This window comes from Myxine glutinosa, chromosome 12 (assembly GCF_964187855.1).
Source record: "Myxine glutinosa chromosome 12, kmMyxGlut1.1, whole genome shotgun sequence".
Lineage (NCBI taxonomy): Eukaryota > Metazoa > Chordata > Myxini > Myxiniformes > Myxinidae > Myxine > Myxine glutinosa.
Genome location: NC_136272.1, coordinates 57,182,801 through 57,202,309, shown reverse-complemented (window position 1 = coordinate 57,202,309; position 19,509 = coordinate 57,182,801). Strand labels below are relative to the sequence as shown.

At 53.8% G+C, this 19,509-nt stretch overlaps 1 protein-coding gene across 1 annotated transcript in view; it reads left to right on the top strand.

The window, feature by feature from the left end:
* The window catches only part of LOC137437425 (neurobeachin), a 677,671-nt gene that overhangs the window by 502,577 nt on the left and 155,585 nt on the right, over window positions 1-19,509 (top strand). Inside the window, exons 35-36 of the mRNA XM_078766839.1 lie at window positions 1,052-1,116; window positions 6,923-7,031. Coding sequence (XP_078622965.1) covers window positions 1,052-1,116; window positions 6,923-7,031 — 174 coding nt within the window. The remainder of the gene's footprint in view (window positions 1-1,051; window positions 1,117-6,922; window positions 7,032-19,509) is intronic.

Here is a 19,509-nt window from a genome sequence, read left to right as displayed (position 1 = left end):
GCCAACCGGGCCCTTCCTCGCTTCCACCGCCGAGCGAGACGCGGCTCTCTTCTCCCCCTAAAAGCACCGAGTCAAACAACACCCCCTCCTTCACTGTGGCAAAAGCTCTACAAAGCTCCGAAATGTTCTCTTCACGAACACACCCGAGACAAAAGCGACCGCCTCAGACCAAAGCCAGCACGAGAGAGAGACTGAGCGTTTCTTCTTCTTCTCTCCTCCTCCAAAGCACACTAACTCCACGACCCAGCCGAACAACCAAAACTAGCGTTCTGCTCAAGTCCACGAGCAAAAGCATAGCATCACAAACGAAGGAAAAATGGTGCAGCCTTCTTGTTCGTGCCAACAGACTGAGAGAGAGCCAGAGCGATTCTTCTTCCTCCTAGCGCAAGAACCTTCTCTCTCTGACGTCACGCCGTCCAAAGGCCGAGCGCTATTGGATTACTCCATCTCCACGACCAATGACGAACTTTGGGGTGTGACCTCACGGCCCTGCTCATTCTAGATGCAGGGCTTAGTTGCCGATTACGATTCATTGGAGGTGGGGTTTAGTCTGCTCGGGAATGTTCGTGTTTCTGTCGGCAGTTATGTCGGTTGTTGTGGTTTTTGTTGTTGGAGATGGTTGCATGGCGGCCCTTGTAGATGTTAAAAAAATGTCGGGGAAAACCTACAGGAGGCAATCACATACCAGGGAAACTAATCTTAACCCCAATCTAGATACATGCTGCACCCCCCGTGTGAAGACACATAAACAATCTTAAGCTTACAGTTTTCCCCTACTTCAATACATCGAGATTGGCTTCCTGCCCACATGTGGTCCATGCTACCCTGTACCCTACACAGTTCTAGCTCCACTATGGTATTTCATCACCTACCCCCACAAAAGTAACAATATGTACAGAGATTTATTATCCAAAACAATTCTTCACAATTCTGTTTGTTTGTAATTAGTCGTTCATAATTATCAATACGAGAATGTTACAGTATAATTTGAAGGTATATTGTTTGCAGAAATGACATTTTTCTTTCTTGTACCCTATCCTTCAATGTGCAGGAGTGGCAAAATTCCATTCAGAAGAACGCCGGACTTGCCTTCATCGAATTGATCAATGAAGGACGGTAATCATAGCACCAAACGTTTCATTACAACACAAATTTTCATCCACGATATGGCCGGTTTGTTGGTCATTTTGGTTGATAAATATGTTGCGGATCTCTCGAAGCCCGTCGACGTACAGAGGGGGTTGGGGGGGGGTTAAACCCCTTTTCCCCATCGGGTCTTCGAGTCCACGAGGCTGAGTCGCCACTCCCGTGGCGAGCGCGGGAAAGGGTATCGGGTAGATTCCACACGTACCTTTGGTACCCACGCTGCCACGAGAACGGGGACTGAACCTCGCACAAGCCACGCTAATTGAATACGCCGAGCGATTTGCGTATCACGTGACTCATGCCATTACTTTTATTGAACCCGATTCGAGCGGTTCTATTCGTGCGATGCTAGGCCAATAGATGGAAAGGACGGGAACGGTCAGATAGAAGAAAGAACACAGGTTTATTTATAATGTACCATGATCCGGATAAAGGGAAGGGACACAGAGCAGATGCTTAACAGTCGTAGCTAATCCCCCAGACATGGGCCCATTCACTCACGCGGGGAAAATAAGGAAGAACAACTTCGCTCGCCAAACGCACCTTGACGCCGGTCGCTCCCGGACAGCTCGCCGCACGTCGCCCTCCGATGTTCACGGCACGTGTGCTGGGAGCGCAGGCAGGGAGCTCGCGCGGCTGTGGCTCCGGAATGGATCATCTCCACAAGCGCGATTAACACAGCCGCTGAGCGCAGGGCACAGGGATAGTTCATGTAAAGAGGCTATAACAAGCAAGGGACTTCACTCGTGCTGCGACAATGTCTCTTTCTCACTGCGCTCACAACGCTCTCAAACCACGAACTCGGGCACGAACCAACTCTCAAGCTCTGTCTGTTCTCTGGGGCACTCCCTCTCCGACTCTGACGCGGGGGGCTCGGGACAGGGTCTTATATGGCCCCTCCCCAGCCTTACCCGAATGTTCCACGCCCCTCCTCTCGCTGCCGTTGTGAGCCACTGCCCGTGAGCTCCGATTGGCTGCGTGCTGCTTACTGGCCACTCCCCTGCAGCTCCTCCCTTCGGCCTTGCCAGACTTGTTCTAGGCCTAGCACGTGGCATTCGAGCCCAAAGAACACCTAACCACTGGCCTGCTCAACGCAAACTAACACAGGAAAGGAGACCGCTTACATTTAATAAGAAATAACTGAACTAAAGCGAGGCTACATGTTGTGGTGCAACTACCTACGAGGGGGGTCCTTCTTATTCCCACAACCGCAACAATATCTTGTCCCCATTTTATGCCTTCCTCCTCACACCATCAGCTTCCTCCTCACACCTCACACCATCTTTGTTCTTGAAGCAAACTGCTTCCCCTCACCCCACCTCTGAAACGCTACCCTCTCACCTCACCCTTTAAAACCTTCACCCACACATTCACATGGCCAAACCTTCACCCGCACCACTCACACTCAAACCTTCCCCCACAACCCACACATAAACACTTACCCATACCCCACATACGCAAACTTTCCCCCACACACCACACACGCAAACCTTCACCTGCACCCTCCCCTTCTACACAAATCCTCACCCACATCCCTCACACTGAAACATTTTCCCCGCACCTCACACACACAAACCCTCACTCATACTCGTCACAAACAAACCTTCACCTGCACCCCTCGCCACTCAAACCTTCCACCACACCCGACACACACACAAACCCTCAACCATACCCCCACTCATACCCCACAAACTGAAACATTCCCCAGCACCCCACACACTCAAACCCTCACTCATGCCCTGCACATTCCAGCATTCCCCCACACCCCCACATGCACAAATGCTCACCCTTACCCCACACACTCAAACCTTCGCCCCTTTCCCCCCCTCTCCTCCTCCTCCCCACACATAAATCCTTACACACACCCTCACACTCAAGCATTCCCCCACACACCATACACACACAAACCTTCACCTGCACCCCTTGCCACTCAAACCTTCCGCCACACCCGACACACACACAAACCCTCAACCATACCCCCACTAATACCCCACGAACTGAAACATTCCCCAGCACCCCACACACTCAAACCCTCACTCATGCCTCGCACACTCAAGCATTCCCCCACACCCCCACATGCACAAATGCTCACCCTTACCCCACACACTCAAACCTTCGCCCCTTTTCCCCCCTCTCCTCCTCCTCCTCCTCCCCACACATAAATCCTTACACACACCCTCACACTCAAGCATTCCCCCACACACCATACACACACAAACCTTCACACGCACCATTTCCACATTCCACCACACCCCACACACACACAAACCCTCGCCCGTACCCCACAAACACTCAAACATTCCTCTCATTCACATATTCATCCCATTTAATAATAATAATAATAATAATAATACATTTATTTTATATAGCGCTTTTCAAGAAGCCCAAAGACGCTTTGACAGAGTACAAAAAACAAGTGCAAAAAGACAAAAATCAATAGGTAAATAATCAAAGCAAAAGGAAGGAGCAGGAGAAGAGATAGTCAGGGGTTAAATGCTGTGGGTTAAATGTTGAATGCAGTGTTGAACAGGTGGGTCTTGAGTGATGTTTTGAATGTGGTGAGTGAGGAGGAGTCTCTGATGGTGTGAGGTAGTGAGTTCCAGAGGGTGGGAGCAGCGATGGAGAAGGCCCTGTCCCCCCAGGATCTGAATTTGGTCCGGATGGGGGGGGGGGGGGGGTCAGGAGGTTGGTACCAGCAGAGCGGAGGTTGCGGGTGGGAGTGTGTCTGGAGAGGAGGTCCGCCAGGTAGGATGGGGCCAGGTTATGGAGGGCTTTGTAGGTCAAGAGGAGGATTTTGTACTGGATTCTCTGGGGGATGGGGAGCCAGTGAAGCTTGTAAAGGACGGGGGTGATGTGGTCACGGGTCCGGGAATGGGTGAGTAGACGGGCAGCGGAGTTCTGAATGTATTGGAGTTTATTGGTGATTATTGAGGGTGAACCATAGAGGAGGCTGTTGCAGTAGTCCAGACGGGAGGTGATGAAGGCGTGGATGAGGGTTTCTGCAGCCGTGGAGGAGAGGGATGGACGGAGACGGGCGATGATTTTCAGGTGAAAGAAGGCTGTCTTTGTGATGTGTTTAGTGTATTTGTCGAAGGAGAGGGTTTGGTCAAAGATGATGCCAAGATTCCGGATGTGAGGGGAGGTGGATACTGGGAAACCGTCAATGTTGAGGGCGGTGGGTGGATTTGGTGAGCGTTTTTTGGCCAATGATGATTATTTCAGATTTATCATAGTTAAGTTTGAGGAAGTTGATTTGAAGCCAGGATTTTATTTCAGTGATGCAGTTTGTCAGGATAGAGTGGGTGGCGGTGGAGATGGACTTGGTGGAGATGAAAAGCTGGATGTCATCGGCGAAGCAGTGGAATTGGAGACCATGATGGCGGATTAAGTGACCAAGGGGGGACAGGTACAGGATGAAGAGGAGGGGGCCAAGAACAACCTTGGGGGACACCTTGGGGGAGTGGAGCAGTGGGGGATTTGCAGTTATTGATGGAGATGAACTGGCGTCTGTCAGAGAGGTATGATTTGATCCAAGAGAGAGCAGTGCCGGTAATGTTAAAGGTGGTTTCAAGTCGGGTGAGGAGGATGGTGTGATTGATGGTGTCAAAGGCGGCGCTGAGGTCGAGGAGGATGAGAATGTTGAGGTTGCCAGCATCAGAGGAGAGGAGAAGGTCGTTGGTGATTTTGAGGAGAGCAGTTTCAGTACTGTGGTTGGAGCGGAATCCGCTCTTCATGTCCGGCACGGACATGAAGATTTAGTCTTCAGTTATCCCACCCTTCTTCCCACCCCTGGTACACTGAATCCTGTGGTCAGGCAGTTGCTCTGAAACACATTGCTTTCTCTTCCTGGAAGGCAAATCTAACTGAAAGCAATCTTAGTGCATTCCAAAAAGTCCACAACAGGTGTGTGTCCACTCTCAGCAGAGCCAGAAAACAACATCTGTCCAACATCAACAATGAACTTTCAAAGATGTCCCCCTCCTCTAAAACCTTGTGGCAACTTGTCTCTGGTGTATGCTCCACTCCCATGCCTTCCCTCTCTTCAAATGGCACCACAGCTTACTCCGCTCTTGAAAAAGCCGAATGCTTCATTTCTGTGATTGCTTCCACATCTTGTGCCCCCAATGCCTCACTCTCAGTACCCATCCTCCCTTGCCATAATCAACTGCTCCTGGACTCTGTGACATGACATGGCATGAACACGGCACGGACACTAAGCAGCACGGACACGACACGGCACGGACACGACTCGGCACGACACGGGCACGGACACGACGCGGCACGGACACAACTCGGCATGACACGACGTGGCACGGACACGACGCGGCACGGACACGACTCGGCACGGACACGACTCGGCACGGGCACGACTCGGCACGGGCACGACGTGGCACGGACACGACGCGGCACGGACACGACGCGGCACGGACACGACGCGGCACGGACACGACGCGGCACGGACACGACGCGGCACGGACACGACGCGGCACGGACACGACGCGGCACGGACACGACGCGGCACGGACACGACGCGGCACGGACACGACGCGGCACGGACACGACGCGGCACGGACACGACGCGGCACGGACACGACGCGGCACGGACACGACGCGGCACGGACACGACTCGGCACGGACACGACTCGGCACGGACACGACTCGGCACGGACACGACGCGGCACGGACACGACTCGGCACGGACACGACTCGGCACGGACACGACGCGGCACGGACACGACGCGGCACGGACACGGCACGAACACGACTCGGCACGGACACGACTCGGCACGGACACGACTCGGCACGGACACGACTCGGCACGGACACGACTCGGCACGGACACGACGCGGCACGGACACAACTTGGCACGACACGGCATGGACACGGCACGGACACGACTCGGCACGGACACGACTCGGCACGGACGCGACACGGACACGACGCGGCACGGACACGACGCGGCACGGACACGACGCGGCACGGACACGACTCGGCACGGACACGACGCGGCACGGACACGACGCGGCACGGACCCGACTCGGCACGGACACGACGCGGCACGGACACGACGCGGCACGGACACGACGCGGCACGGACACGACGCGGCACGGACACGACGCGGCACGGACACGACGTGGCACGGACACCACTCGGCATGACATGATGCGGCACGGACACGACGTGCGCGGCAAGGACACAACTCGGCACGACTCAGCACGGACACGACTCGGCACGGACACGACTCGACACGGCGCGGCACAGACACAGCATGGTCATGACACAGCATGCCATCCCCATGCCTAATCTAAGTTTATTACGGGAGAGATCGGTCTGCCTGCTCGCTCCCTTTCATCCCCATGCTGCGCCCACACATATGAAAACGAAGTAAAGGGGTTACGCACACTGTCGTAGTGGGCACAACCTTTTATGAGCATATCACAGAGCACAGTTAAACTTGTCGTCACGTGTTAATGTGGCATGACACTGGTTTGATCGCAGCTGCATCTTACTCGGCTGTCTGCCACTAATGTATGCCATGCCCCCAAGATAGGTGGCCTTGACATGGAGGGCCTTCTGGGATCCTAATGCATGACTCGTTTAGTCCAATCCATGGTCAGTCTCCAATGCATGCTTTGCGATGGTTTGAGGAATGGGTTGATAAAAAAATAGCTGGTGAGAGGACGATAAGAAAAACAATCCCGAAATGGCGTTTGTACTTTGAAGTACATAACATCATACGGGTGTTTTATTCAACAATTGCCTTTTTCTCCTCAAGGCTGCTCTGCCATGCAATGAAGGACCACATTGTACGTGTTGCGAATGAGGCCGAGTTCATCTTGAATAGACAGCGTGCTGAGGACGTCCACAAGCATGCCGAATTTGAGGTACTACAGACATTCCAATTGTATGGACACTTGTTTCACATGTCAGTGTGTCCTGTCACCATATTCTGTCACTTCACTATCTTGTGTACTCAATACAGTCTCAGTAACTCATACATTAAACAGAGTTTATATGATGGCATGGCATCAAGTACATACAGTCGTGGCCAAAAATATTGGCACCCTTGCACTTTTTTCAAATAATTCACCATTTCTTCCGGAAAATTGTTGAAATAAAAACATATTTTGGGATCCACATTTGTATTTCTTTGGTTTGCAGTGGAACAAAACCAAAAAAGGTGAAACAATTACTAAATCTTAGCTTATTCCCCACATAAATCCTGTAATGGGCCGGCTTTGTTTTACAGTTTGTCTTTGTACGCCACAAGGCCTTGTGAGGTTGTTTGAGATGACATGAAGGTCATAAACAAATAGGTCATACAAAGAGCATACGTAAGTTGGGGAAGGTTTGTTTCTATTCAATTCACTCATGCAAATAGACTCTTCACTTTGCATGCTTTTGCGATGGGGGGGAGGAGGTGGGTGAAGTGGAGGGGGGGGGGGGGAGGCGACATCACTTCTGGTTGTTCGCTTGAGGTTACATAAGGCCCAATTCCAAATCAAGATAAGCATTTTTTGTGTGTAGTTTTGCGTAATTTATCGGGATTTGTGTCAGGGGTTCAAGGTTTTGTATCTATTAGGGTTGCAGTTGTGTTCGTCACAGTTTAATGGGTATTTGTAGTCGTTTATTGGAAGAGGCACGGTGATAAAGGCCTTGTGTTGTAGTCTAGCTTTTAAGTCTCCCTCTTATCTCCTTCTTATTTGGCTTATTTTAGACTTCCGCTTCCAGTTTTGCTGGCGAGGTCGTGTGTTTTTCCATGCTCTCCACGCTACCAAAGTTGAGAATTTTTACCATTTGTATTTTTGTCAAAACTGTATCTTTATTTTGCGGTGTGAGGGGCTACTGTGTGTTTCTAGTTAGATCTCGGTGTAAATCGTGCATACCTGTGTATAATCGTCGGTTGGTTCGTGCTGCATTTTTCAGGCCAGGTCCCTCCAGGCCTTGTTTTCTCCTCTCGGCGGTCGTTTGTGGTCCACTTACTTTCGTTCTCTCACTGTTTTTTCAGTCTTTTTTTCACCCCATACTTACCTGAACATCTTACCCTTTGTTTAAAGTCTTATTTCAAAAAAAGAAATATATATATATATATATATATATATATATATATATATATATATGTATGTATATATGTATATATATATATATATATCAGTCACTATGCGACCTTCATATCATCAGTGGAGAACCGCCAGCAAGGTGTCCCATATGGTGTCCCATACATACATGCATACATACATACATACATGCATACATACATATATATACATATATATATATATATTGTTACGGACCGCGGATAAGATGTTGGTTTTGCCGAGCGGAGGCCCCGCGGCCCGAACAGTTACCCCGGCTAACCCGATTCCCGAACGTTGGCCGGATCGCGCCACAGATATTCAATATGGAAAAGACAAAAGCGACACGGATGTGAAGAAGAAGAAGAAGACAAAAAAAGTTGGCAATACTACTAAATTTATTCCTATTATTAACATGCTCAAAGTAACCAAGGAAGAAGGAAAGATAAGAAAATAATATACAGAAGATATTAGAGACACAGTGCAAATTCCTTATACAAGCTTAATTAAATACCCAGGGACAGAACAAACAAAGACAGACTCACGCGGGGAATGATGATAGGACTGGCGTGAGGTGGATGGCTGGAGGGGAGAGGAAGGTCCTCCGGTACTGCAGCACGATCGGCGCGTTTGGCAGCCGCCGTTCCTTTGCGGCCCCACTCAAAACTGCCATCCAGGCCCCGCGCTGCTGTATCTGAAGCTGCTGTGACTGCTGCTCCTGCTGCGTGGACGTCGCGTGCTTTGCCAGGACTCGTCTGGTCCAACCACACAACGGAACAACGTGCTTGCTTCTTGCCCAACTCTCTTGCTTGGTCCAACTTTGGCGAGCAAGGCGACGAATAGCAGGCTGTGTGCTTCCCTGGATGATCTCTCTTTGGACAAGAATCGCTGCTGGATGATCTCTTTTGGACAAGAATTGCTGCTGGATGATCTCCCTTGGACAAGAATCGCTGCTGGATGATCTCCCTTCTCTCTCTCTGGATGATCTCTTCTCTCTCTAGAGAAGACGGAACAACGTGCTTGCTTCTTGGAACGGAACAACGTGCTTGCTTCTTGCCCAACTCTCTTGCTTGGTCCAACTTTGGCGAGCAAGGCGATGAATAGCAGGCTGTGTGCTTCCCTGGATGATCTCTCTTTGGACAAGAATCGCTGCTGGATGATCTCTTTTGGACAAGAATCGCTGCTGGATGATCTCCCTTGGACAAGAATCGCTGCTGGATGATCTCCCTTCTCTCTCTCTGGATGATCTCTTCTCTCTCTAGCAGGACCTTGCGCGCGCGCTTTTTATATCTCCTCCGGCGATCAAGCCGCCGGCCTTTAGGACACGCCCATCGGTGTGCTCACCTCGGCCCTGGTTGGTCGCGCGACCCTCTGGCTCCGCCCTTGATGACGACGGGCGGGCACGCCCGTCTTCCCCGACCCGAGCACATGTTCAATGGTGGTTTTGGAGGGGATGTAATTGGCAATCGAGGCTTGGCAATGACGAAATGGGAAATGGAGGTTTTGGGAATGGGAATGGGGAATGAAGGGAATCTATCTATTTCACTTGGTGCAATGGAGTGTCATCTTAATGGGAGACAAGGCCTTACCCTAATACACATAATAAAGATATAACTATCAACCAGGGGGAAATCTATGATTGGCTGACGTGTATGCTTTATGGACTAATTATGGGACGCCCTTTGACCTTTACACAACACTGGAGGCAGGAGGGTCCAGAATCAAGCAATATTAATAAAACACACAATAAAAAAAATACAATCCTCATATCCACAACAATATATATATATATAAAAAATTTCCTTCTCTCCTCGTGTTCGTTTGTTCTTCGACCATGTGTTTCGCCCCACCCGATTTGTTTTTTTTTTTTCCTCTCCTTCCTTCATCACTCGATCCTCTCCAGCCGACACCTTTCCAATTCCAGTTCTCACCATACTTCTTCAACTTTCTCCTTCTTCCACTGATCCACTTTCACCTAACCTTCAAAAAAACATTAACGAATAATTTAATAAGTAGGCCTCTCCTCCCGTACGAACACATTTGCTTGTACACCTCCCTGATCCTTCGTTCTCTGCTCTCCTAGCTGTCGATCTCCTATTCTTCTGTTCCTGCTTCTGAACCTGTGCTGGAATCCTTAATCCTCCTTAGGAATCCTTCATGCCCTCATTGAGGGAATTTCCCCAGACAGATTTCACAGTTTAGTTTTTAAATGTTTAAACTTTCCCCTGAAGTGTTGTATTCTGTTGCATATTATAACACTTTTCTTCTTCATCTTTAAAAAGTTGCTTTCAAATTGCTCACCAAATCTATTCATTTCAAATAAAAATTCTATCTCTCACAGATCTTCCTTCCTACATTTCTGAAACTCATCTGCATTCCACCCCTTCTCCAACGTTTTCAAACGGATCTCTGACTCAAAAATCACAAGAAACTCATTTTGCAATAAATGTTCGTTTTCCATGAATCGTCCAACACTTTCTAAAATCCAAACTCATCCTTCCCCTCCTAAACTCCCCTCACACATCCCTTTCAAATCTCCCCCCTTGCCCCTCCCCTCCTAAACTCTCCCTTCATCCCTCCCCTCCTAAACTCCCCCCTCACCCATCCCTTTCAAATCTCCCTCCTCACCTCCAACCCCTCCCCTCCTAAACTCCCCCCTCACACCTCCCCTCCCAAACTCCTCCCTCACCCCTCCCCTCCTAAATTCCCCCCTCACTCCATTTCAAAACTCTCCCCTTCCTCCTCCCCTTCAAAGCGTCCTCTCCGCTTGCTCTCCCTTCTAACTCTTACCTCCATCTCCTTCAACCTTCTTCCTCGCTCTGCCCCACCTCAAACAACACCTTACTGTGCCTCATCCAATCACCATCAATCCTTTTGTCCTCCTCATCCTTCCATTTCTCCTAGCTCTTCTGAAATCTGACACACTATCAACAGCTCTCCTTACTTCCTCCTCCTCCTCCTCCTCATCGTACCCTACCCCTCCCCTCCCCTGTCATGTACCCGATGCTCCCCCTTTCTCTTCCTTAACGGTATGGACCTCAAACATCCGGGGCCTTCGCTCAAACCTGGTTGATCTCTCCATTCAGGTTGCTTCTGACAAATCAGACTTAATCTGCTTAACAGAAACTTTCCTCCTTCAAGATGTCTCTGTTTCCTTAATATCTCTTCCTGGTTACTCCCTCCTCCGGTATGATAGACCTGAGCCTCTTCCTGGAAGTGGGGTTGTTATCTTTATCAAAAACTCTTCCTCGCTCTCCCTGCACTGCCCTCTCACCACCTCACCCCCAGGAGTACCTCTGGCTACGGCTTCCCCTTTGCTCCCACCTTTTGTTCATATGTGTTTTGTACCGTCCAGCAAACAGTGATGACTCCATTTACATCTCCCTATCTGACAACATGGACCAACTTCTATCAACTCATCCCAACTCTCTCTTCCTCATATGTGGCGACTTCAACTGTCATCATGCCAGCTGGCTGGGTGTGGGTTCCTCTCTCAACAGCCATGGCACCTCAGCAAAGGACTTCTGTGACTCATTGAGACTGACACAATCTGTCAATTTCCAGACTCGGATATCAGTCAACGGAGCATCTTCTCTTCCAGACTTGTTTCTGACAAACTTCCCTGCAAATGTCTGCTGCTCTTCTTCTGCTCCAATCGGTTCTTCTGATCATGTGCTTGTTAAAGTGGATATCTCTCTGGCCATTCTCAGAGAGCCTTCTCAGCATCGACGAGTCTGGCATTTTACTCAGGCCTTCTGGCACGGTCTTCGAGCAGCTATCAATCATCTGGTCTGGTATCCTATCTCTTCTGCCTCTGACATCAACTCATCCTGGGAATTCTTCCAAAGTAAATTGCTCTCTCTCATGCACAGATTTATCCCATCTCGTCTTCAGTTGTCATACCCTTCCTCCCGTCCATGGTACATGGAATCTTGTGGTGAGGCAGTTGCCCTGAAACAACTTGCCTTCGTCTCCTGGAAAGCAAATTCAACAGAAGGAAATCATTTTCTTTCACAAAGCCCAGAACAAGTGTGTGTCTACCCTCAGGAGAGCCAGGAAACAATATCTCTCCACTCTCAAGACTGAACCTGTCTCCATCCTCCAAATCCTGGTGGTGTCTGATCAAATCTGTTTCTGGTGTTTGTTCCCCCTCCATCACCTCCCTTACCTCAAACGGCTACACAGCTGACACCGAATGTGAAAAATCTGAATGCCTCAACTATGTGTTTGCCTCAAAATCTTGTGTTCCAAATCCGTCTCTCTCTGTACCCACCGTACTCAGTCGTACCCAGGTGCTCCTGGATTCTGTGTCCTTCTCTCCTGACAAGGTGGAGAGGTTTCTGTCAATCCTCGACTACTTGATTTTCCTTTGTTTTGAATTATTAATTCTGCAACTGGATCAGACGGCATCAGCCCACGGGTTCTAAAATCATGCTCTGCCGCTCTATCTCACACTCTGTCTGTTCTTTTCACCCTCTCTTTTGCTCAAGGTCATCTGCCATCAGCTTGGAAATCAGCCAACATCACCGCTTTACAGAAAAAAGGTGCAAAAATAGATTCTTACAACTACAGACCAATCAGCCTGCTCCCAATTATCAGCAAAGTCATGGAATCCATCATTGCTTCAGATAACAAATGCTTCCTCTTCTCCAATGGCTTGATCTCTGATCATCAATTTGGATTCAGACCAGGTCACTCTACTGTGGACATGCTGCTCCTGCTGTCTCAACAATGAATGGAGGTCCTCAATGTTAAACAGTAAATTAATGCTGTCTCCCTTGACATATCACGTGCCTTCGATATTGTCTGGCACCCCGCTCTGCTCACCAAACTCTCCTCCTGTGGTATCCATGGAAATCTTCATGAATGGCTTGCTGACTTCCTCTCTGGTCGTAGTCAACGTGTGCCCTTGAATGGATTTCTCTCATCTCCCCTTCCTGTTCTGGCTGGAGTTCCCCAAGGTAGTGTTCTGGGCCCTGTGCTTTTTCTGGTCTTCATCTATGATCTCTCCGACTCTCTGGAAACTCCTCTCTATCTCTATGCTGATGACTCCACTCTCTGCCGCTCCATACCTCATCCCTCAGATCGGCAGTCTGCAGCCTCCTCATTCTCTGCAGACCTGGACAAAATCACAGACTGGTCAAACAGGTGGAACATGTCTTTCAATCCTGACAAATCTCACACTCTTACTATGTCTCTCTGAAAGGACCATCTGGAAAACCCTGCCATCAACTTTCTGTACAATCCTCTCCAAGAAGTTCTGTCACTCAAGCTCTTGGGTCTCACAATCTGCCAGGATCTTTCCTGGGAAAACCACATTTCCCAGCTGGCCTACAAAGCCAGTCGCCAACTATCAACAGCTCTCCTTACCTCCTTGGCACACCTGAGCTCCTCACCACATACAAGGCTTTCATCCGCAGCTCAATGGAATACTGCTCTCCCCTCTGGACTGGTGCTCCTGCCTCACACCTAGCTCGGCTTCACGCTGTTGAAACGAAAGCTTTCAGAATCATTGCAATCTCCAGCGATGAAGCTAACTCCGAGGGCCTTTCACTCACTCACTGCAGGCAGGTTAGTGGTCTTTCTGTCTTCTACCGACTCCTCTCCGGCCAAGCTCCCCCTGCTCTGTTTGTGTTCTGTCCCCCAAATACTCCTACAGGTCGCACAAGATCTGCCAGCAACCCTCTTCTGGTGAAACTGCCAAAATCAAGACTCTCTGCTCACCTTCACTCTTTCATTCCACTTTTCTCCCGCCTCTGGAACAAACTTCCTCACTCTATTCAATCCCACGCCACCCTCCAGGTCTTTAAAACATCTGTTCACCGCCATCTCTCATCTTCCCCCATGCAAAACCTTGATCTTTTCTACCCCTGTTAATTCACCCCAAATCCACTTTTCTGAAATACCAACCTCTTTCCTGGAAGTCCTAGCTGTGTCCATGTCTTTTTTTTACCTCTCCTACCCCCACCTCCCTTCCCACCCCTCCTCCCCCCAAGCCCCCAAGCTCCCACAGATCTCCCGATGTCTCTGCTCTCAAATATTGTACTTCTGTGCGTCCCCCTTCCCAATCCGGCCATAAAAACATTGCCTCAAACAGGGAACCGTGATTGTCATGGGGCCCGCAAGGCTAACCCCTGCTCGAGCGGGGAAAATGGCCTTAAAACGATCATTCATTCATTTTTTGTGCTTACCCCTCTCTCCCCATCTTGTCTCCCGCTCCCTTTATTTTGTCTTATGTGTCCGTTTGTTTGTTTTTGTCATTAATGTTAGCTCTTACACGAGCCTCAATCTTGCATTAAAAAAAAAAAAAAAGAGTCAATTGGGCCTTGGGAATATGGTGTGAAAAAAGGGTATAAGTAAAGAGCGTAGCAGAAAGGAAGAGGAGCAAATAAAATGTCATGGTAAAGCGCGGCGTTACGCGCGCTGCTTGTGAGCAAGGAGGAAGCGGACAAGCGGTAACATATAAACGTCTTTATTGTAAGACTACACTGTAACACTGTGCTCCTCCGGGCTGGTCGCCCGGGGTATATCATGAGGCCACGCCTACCCCTCGGGCGTGGCCACCGCCCACTTGGTGCGTGGAATGATGTCACCACGCCAGTGGGCTTTTGTGTCCGCCACACGCGCCCCCCCAGAATTCCCGCGCACCTGGAGGGCCAGTTTGCGGGGCAGACGAATGACCCGGCCGAAGCGCCCCCTGGCGATCGGCGGCGTCCGGGGTGCAGGGATGCCAGGTGGGATGCCCCTGGCTGCTCCTGGGATGGGTGCAGGACCGGGGGGCGGCGTGGCGGCGGGGCTGGGCGGTGCCGGGGGTCCGCCCGCAGGAGGGCGGCCCCGACGTGGGGGTCGGGCCACTGGCGGTGGATGGTCCACATCGAGGTGGGCCGGCTTGAGGCGGTCTACCGAAACGCGGTCAGGAGTACCGCCGATGTCCAGGGTGAAGTGCTTCGCCCCGGTCTCCAGCACACGGAAAGGCCCGTCGTACGGGGGCCGCAGTGGTGTCCGATGGGCATCGTGGCGGACGAAGACGTACTCCGCCGTGCGAAGCTCCGGGGCGACGTGCGTCGGTGGGTGCCCGTGGCATGCCGTTGGCACCGGGGCGAACCTCTGGGCGGTCTCTTGCAGAGCGGAGCGCTGCTGTGCCGCGGACCATGGTGCCGTGGAGTCGGGGAGGAACTCGCCCGGCACCCGCAGCGGTTGCCCGAAGACCAACTCCGCCGCGGATGCGCGCAGGTCCTCCTTGGGCGCCGTCCGGAGGCCCAGCAGGACCCAGGGGAGCCTGTCGACCCAGCCGCCGTCGCGGAGGGTGGCCCGGAGCGCGGCCTTCAATGAGCGGTGAAATCGCTCACACAGGCCGTTAGCCTGGGGGTGGTAGGCCGTGGTTCGGTGCAGCCGGACCCCGAGCCCCTGCGCAACCGCCCCCCAGAGCTCCGAGGTGAACTGGGGGCCGCGGTCGGATGAGATGTCTGAGGGGGCGCCGAAGCGGGCGACCCAGGTGGCGATGAAAGCCTGCGCGACATCGGCCGCCGTTGTCGACGCCAAGGGCACGGCCTCCGGCCACCGGGTGGTGCGGTCCACCATGGTGAGGACGTGGGTGAAACCCCGCGAGGGGGGCAGAGGTCCCACCAGGTCCACGTGGACGTGGTCAAACCGGCGTTCCGGCACCGTGAACGGGGCCAACGGGGCCTGGGTGTGCCGGTGCACCTTGGCGCGCTGGCACGCGAGGCATGTCCTGGCCCAGCCGCGGACGGCCTTCCGGAGGCCATGCCAGACGAACTTGTCGGCGATCAGCCTTTGGGAGGCCCTCGCGCCCGGGTGGGACAGGCCGTGGATGGCGTCAAACACCTGGCGCTGCCAGCCCGCGGGCACAATGGGGCGAGGACGCCCGAGGGAGACGTCGCACAAGAGGGCCGCGCCCGCGCCGTCGAACGGCACCTCGGTGACGCGGAGGCCCGTGACGGGGGTCCGCAAGGCCTGGACGTCGGGGTCAGCGGCCTGGTCCGCTGCCATCCGGGCATAGTCGATGCCGAGGTGGACTGCGTGGGCGACGGCCCGGGAAAGGCAATCCGCCACCGGGTTGTCCTTCCCCGCGACGTGCTGGATGTCCGTCGTGTACTCGGACACGGCCGAGAGGTGACGCTGCTGCCGGGCCGACCACGGCTCGGTGACCTTGCCCATCGCGAAGATCAGCGGCTTGTGGTCGACGAAGGCAGTGAACGCCCGGCCCTCGAGCAGATGGCGGAAGTGCCTGACCGCCAAGTGAAGTCCGAGCAACTCGCGGTCGAAGGTACTGTAACGGCGTTCGGGCGGGCGAAGCTGCCGGCTAAAGAACGCCAGCGGTTGCCAAGCTCCACGCACCCATTGCTCGTGCACCGCGCCCACCGCGTAGTCCGAGGCATCGGTGGTGAGGGCGATCGGTGCATCGGGCGCCGGGTGCGCGAGCATGGTGGCGTTAGCCAAGGCGAGCTTCGCGCCCGTGAACGCCGTGTCCATCTGCTCGGTCCAGGTAACGTCGCCTTTGCCCGGCTTACCTCGGAGAGCTTCGTGCAGGGGGCGCAGGAGCTGGGCGATACGGGGCAGGAACCGATGGTAAAAGTTCACCATGCCCAGGAACTCCTGCAGCCCTCTGATCGTGCGGGGGCGCGGAAACCCCTTCACCGCCTCCACCTTGGCCGGCAGGGGGACGGCTCCGTGCCTGGTGACACGGTGCCCCAGAAAATCGATTGTGGCGGCGCCGAACCGGCACTTTGCGGGGTTCACAATCAGGCCATGCTGGCCCAGGCGTTCGAAGAGCGTGCGGAGGTGGCGTAGGTGCTCTTCGCGGGACGCGCTGGCGACGAGGATATCGTCCAGGTAGACGTAGACAAAATCCAAGTCGCGCAGGACGCTGTCCATCAGTCGCTGGAACGCCTGAGCCGCATTCTTCAGACCGAAGGGCATGCGCAGGAACTCGAAGAGTCCGAATGGCGTGATGACCGCCGTCTTCGGGACGTCCTCCGGCCTGACGGGGACCTGATGGTAGCCGCGTATGAGGTCCACCTTCGAGAAGAAGGACCTGCCCGCCAAACGGGCGGAAAAGTCCTGAATGTGGGGGACGGGGTAGCGGTCGGGAGTCGTGGCGTCATTGAGACGGCGATAGTCCCCGCACGGTCGCCATCCCCCGCCGGGCTTCGGCACGATGTGCAGCGGCGACGCCCAAGCGCTCTCTGAGCGCCGAACGATGCCGAGTCGCTCCAGGGTAGCGAACTCCGCTTTTGCCACCGCCAGCTTCGTCGGCTCGAGGCGGCGTGCCCGGGCGTAGACCGGTGGCCCGACGGTGGGGATGTGATGGGCCACCCCGTGCTTGACGGCCCCCGCCGAGAAGGTGGGCCGCGTGAGGGCCGGGAAGCCGGCGAGGAGGCGGGTGAATGCGTCCGCTGCCGGAAGCGTACAGACCAACGTGGCCGGAACCGAATCGTTCGGCAAGCCGCTTGGCAAGCCGCTCGTTGAGCTGGGCAACGCACATGCGAGCGAGCTGAACGTCTCGGCCTGGACAAGCCGTCTGCGCTTGACGTCGACCAGGAGCCCATTAGCGCACAGGAAGTCCGCGCCAAGCAGTGCCATGGGCACGTCGGCGGTGACGAACGTCCATCGGAAAACCTGCCCTCCAAACCGCAGAGAGAGGCAGCGTTTTCCGTACGTACGGATGGGCGTCCCGTTCGCGGCAAGCAGCGCGGGGCCCCCACCCGCGGCGTGCTTGTCTGACGTGCCGGCGGGAATGACACTCACCTGTGCTCCCGTGTCGCACAGGTAACGGCGCCCGGAGAAGGTGTCCGTTATGAACAGCAGGCTGCTCGAACGGCCGGCGCTCATCGCCACAATTGAGCGCCGGCCCGGGCGTTTCCCGACCCGTTGAAGGAGCACGGCGGATGACACCGCCGAGCTTCGTGGCCGAACTTGGCGTGGAACCAGCACCAGGTGGTGGAGCTGGAGGAGCGCGGCTGGCTCCGCCAGGCCGGTGGAGTCGACGGGTTTCCCCGCGGTGGCGGTTTTCGCCGCGGCGGTGGGCGGGGCGTGGCGGCGTTCACGAGGTGCGTATCAGCATGCTGCTGAAACTCAGCGTGCTGTAGAAGATGATGCTGTGGAACAGCAGCGTCGAAGGCCGTGACGGCCACGCCAACGCTCGCCCGCGTGTCCGAAGCGGCGAAGTACTTGTCCGCCTCGGCCGCCAATGCTCGGGGTTCCGTTAGCCCGGTCCCGGCCAACGCGAGGCGAACCTGCGCTGGAAGTTGGCGACGGAAAAGCGCCCGGAATAGCGAACCGGGGGCTTCGTCGCCTAACAGTGACAGCATATGGTCCATTCGGACCGACGGGCGCGTCTCACCGAGCTCGGGGAGATCCAGGAGGCGGTCGGCCCGTGCGTCGTCCGTGAGGCTGAACGTGGCTAGGAGTAGCCGCTTGAGTGCCTCGTACTTGTGGCCGTCCGGTGGGTGGCGAAGGACGGACACAACTCGAGCGGCCGTGCCGGGCCCGAGGGAGGCGACGACGTGGCAGTAGCGCGTGTCATCGCCGGTGAGGTGCCGAAGCTGAAATTGGGCTTCGGCCTGGACGAACCAGACTTCGGCCTGAGCCTCCCAAAATTCCGGAAGTTTGACGAAGGCGGCCATGGCGATGGCGTCGCGTGTGGAAGGATCGCTCCGGCAGATCCAACGTCGAGGGTCACCAGTAAAGCGCGGCGTTACGCGCGCTGCTTGTGAGCAAGGAGGAAGCGGACAAGCGGTAACATATTGTTACAGATACGACTTTGATGGTATGGTGGGCCGAGCGGGATGGCCGCCGTATCCGTACAAGTTACCCCGATTGCACCCGGGGTTGACTAATCGCGCTATGCTGGCTCAATAAGAAAAAGAAGACACCCGGCTGGATTATAATGACACAATACGACACCAGGGGTTCAGTTCTCAAGTATATTCGTACGGAAAAAGGTTAGATTACAACTACAAGAGGGACAGCATAGGAAGACAGGCACTTAGACACACTCTTATATTAACCCTAGACAGACCACAGATAAACGGGACAACGCTGACTCACACGGGATTTGATGGCAAGGAAAGCGGCAGTCGATGGCTCAGGTGCACCTGGCTCAGGGACAGAATCACGTACGGTGGTGTCCAGCAGATGCGGGGAGGTCGCTCAGCGCTCGTGGGTCGCGACTTTGGTGGAGATGCCGGGGAGGTCGCTCAGCGCTCGGGAGGGTCGCGACTTTGGTGGAGATGCCGGGGAGGTCGCTCAGCGCTCGGGAGGGTGG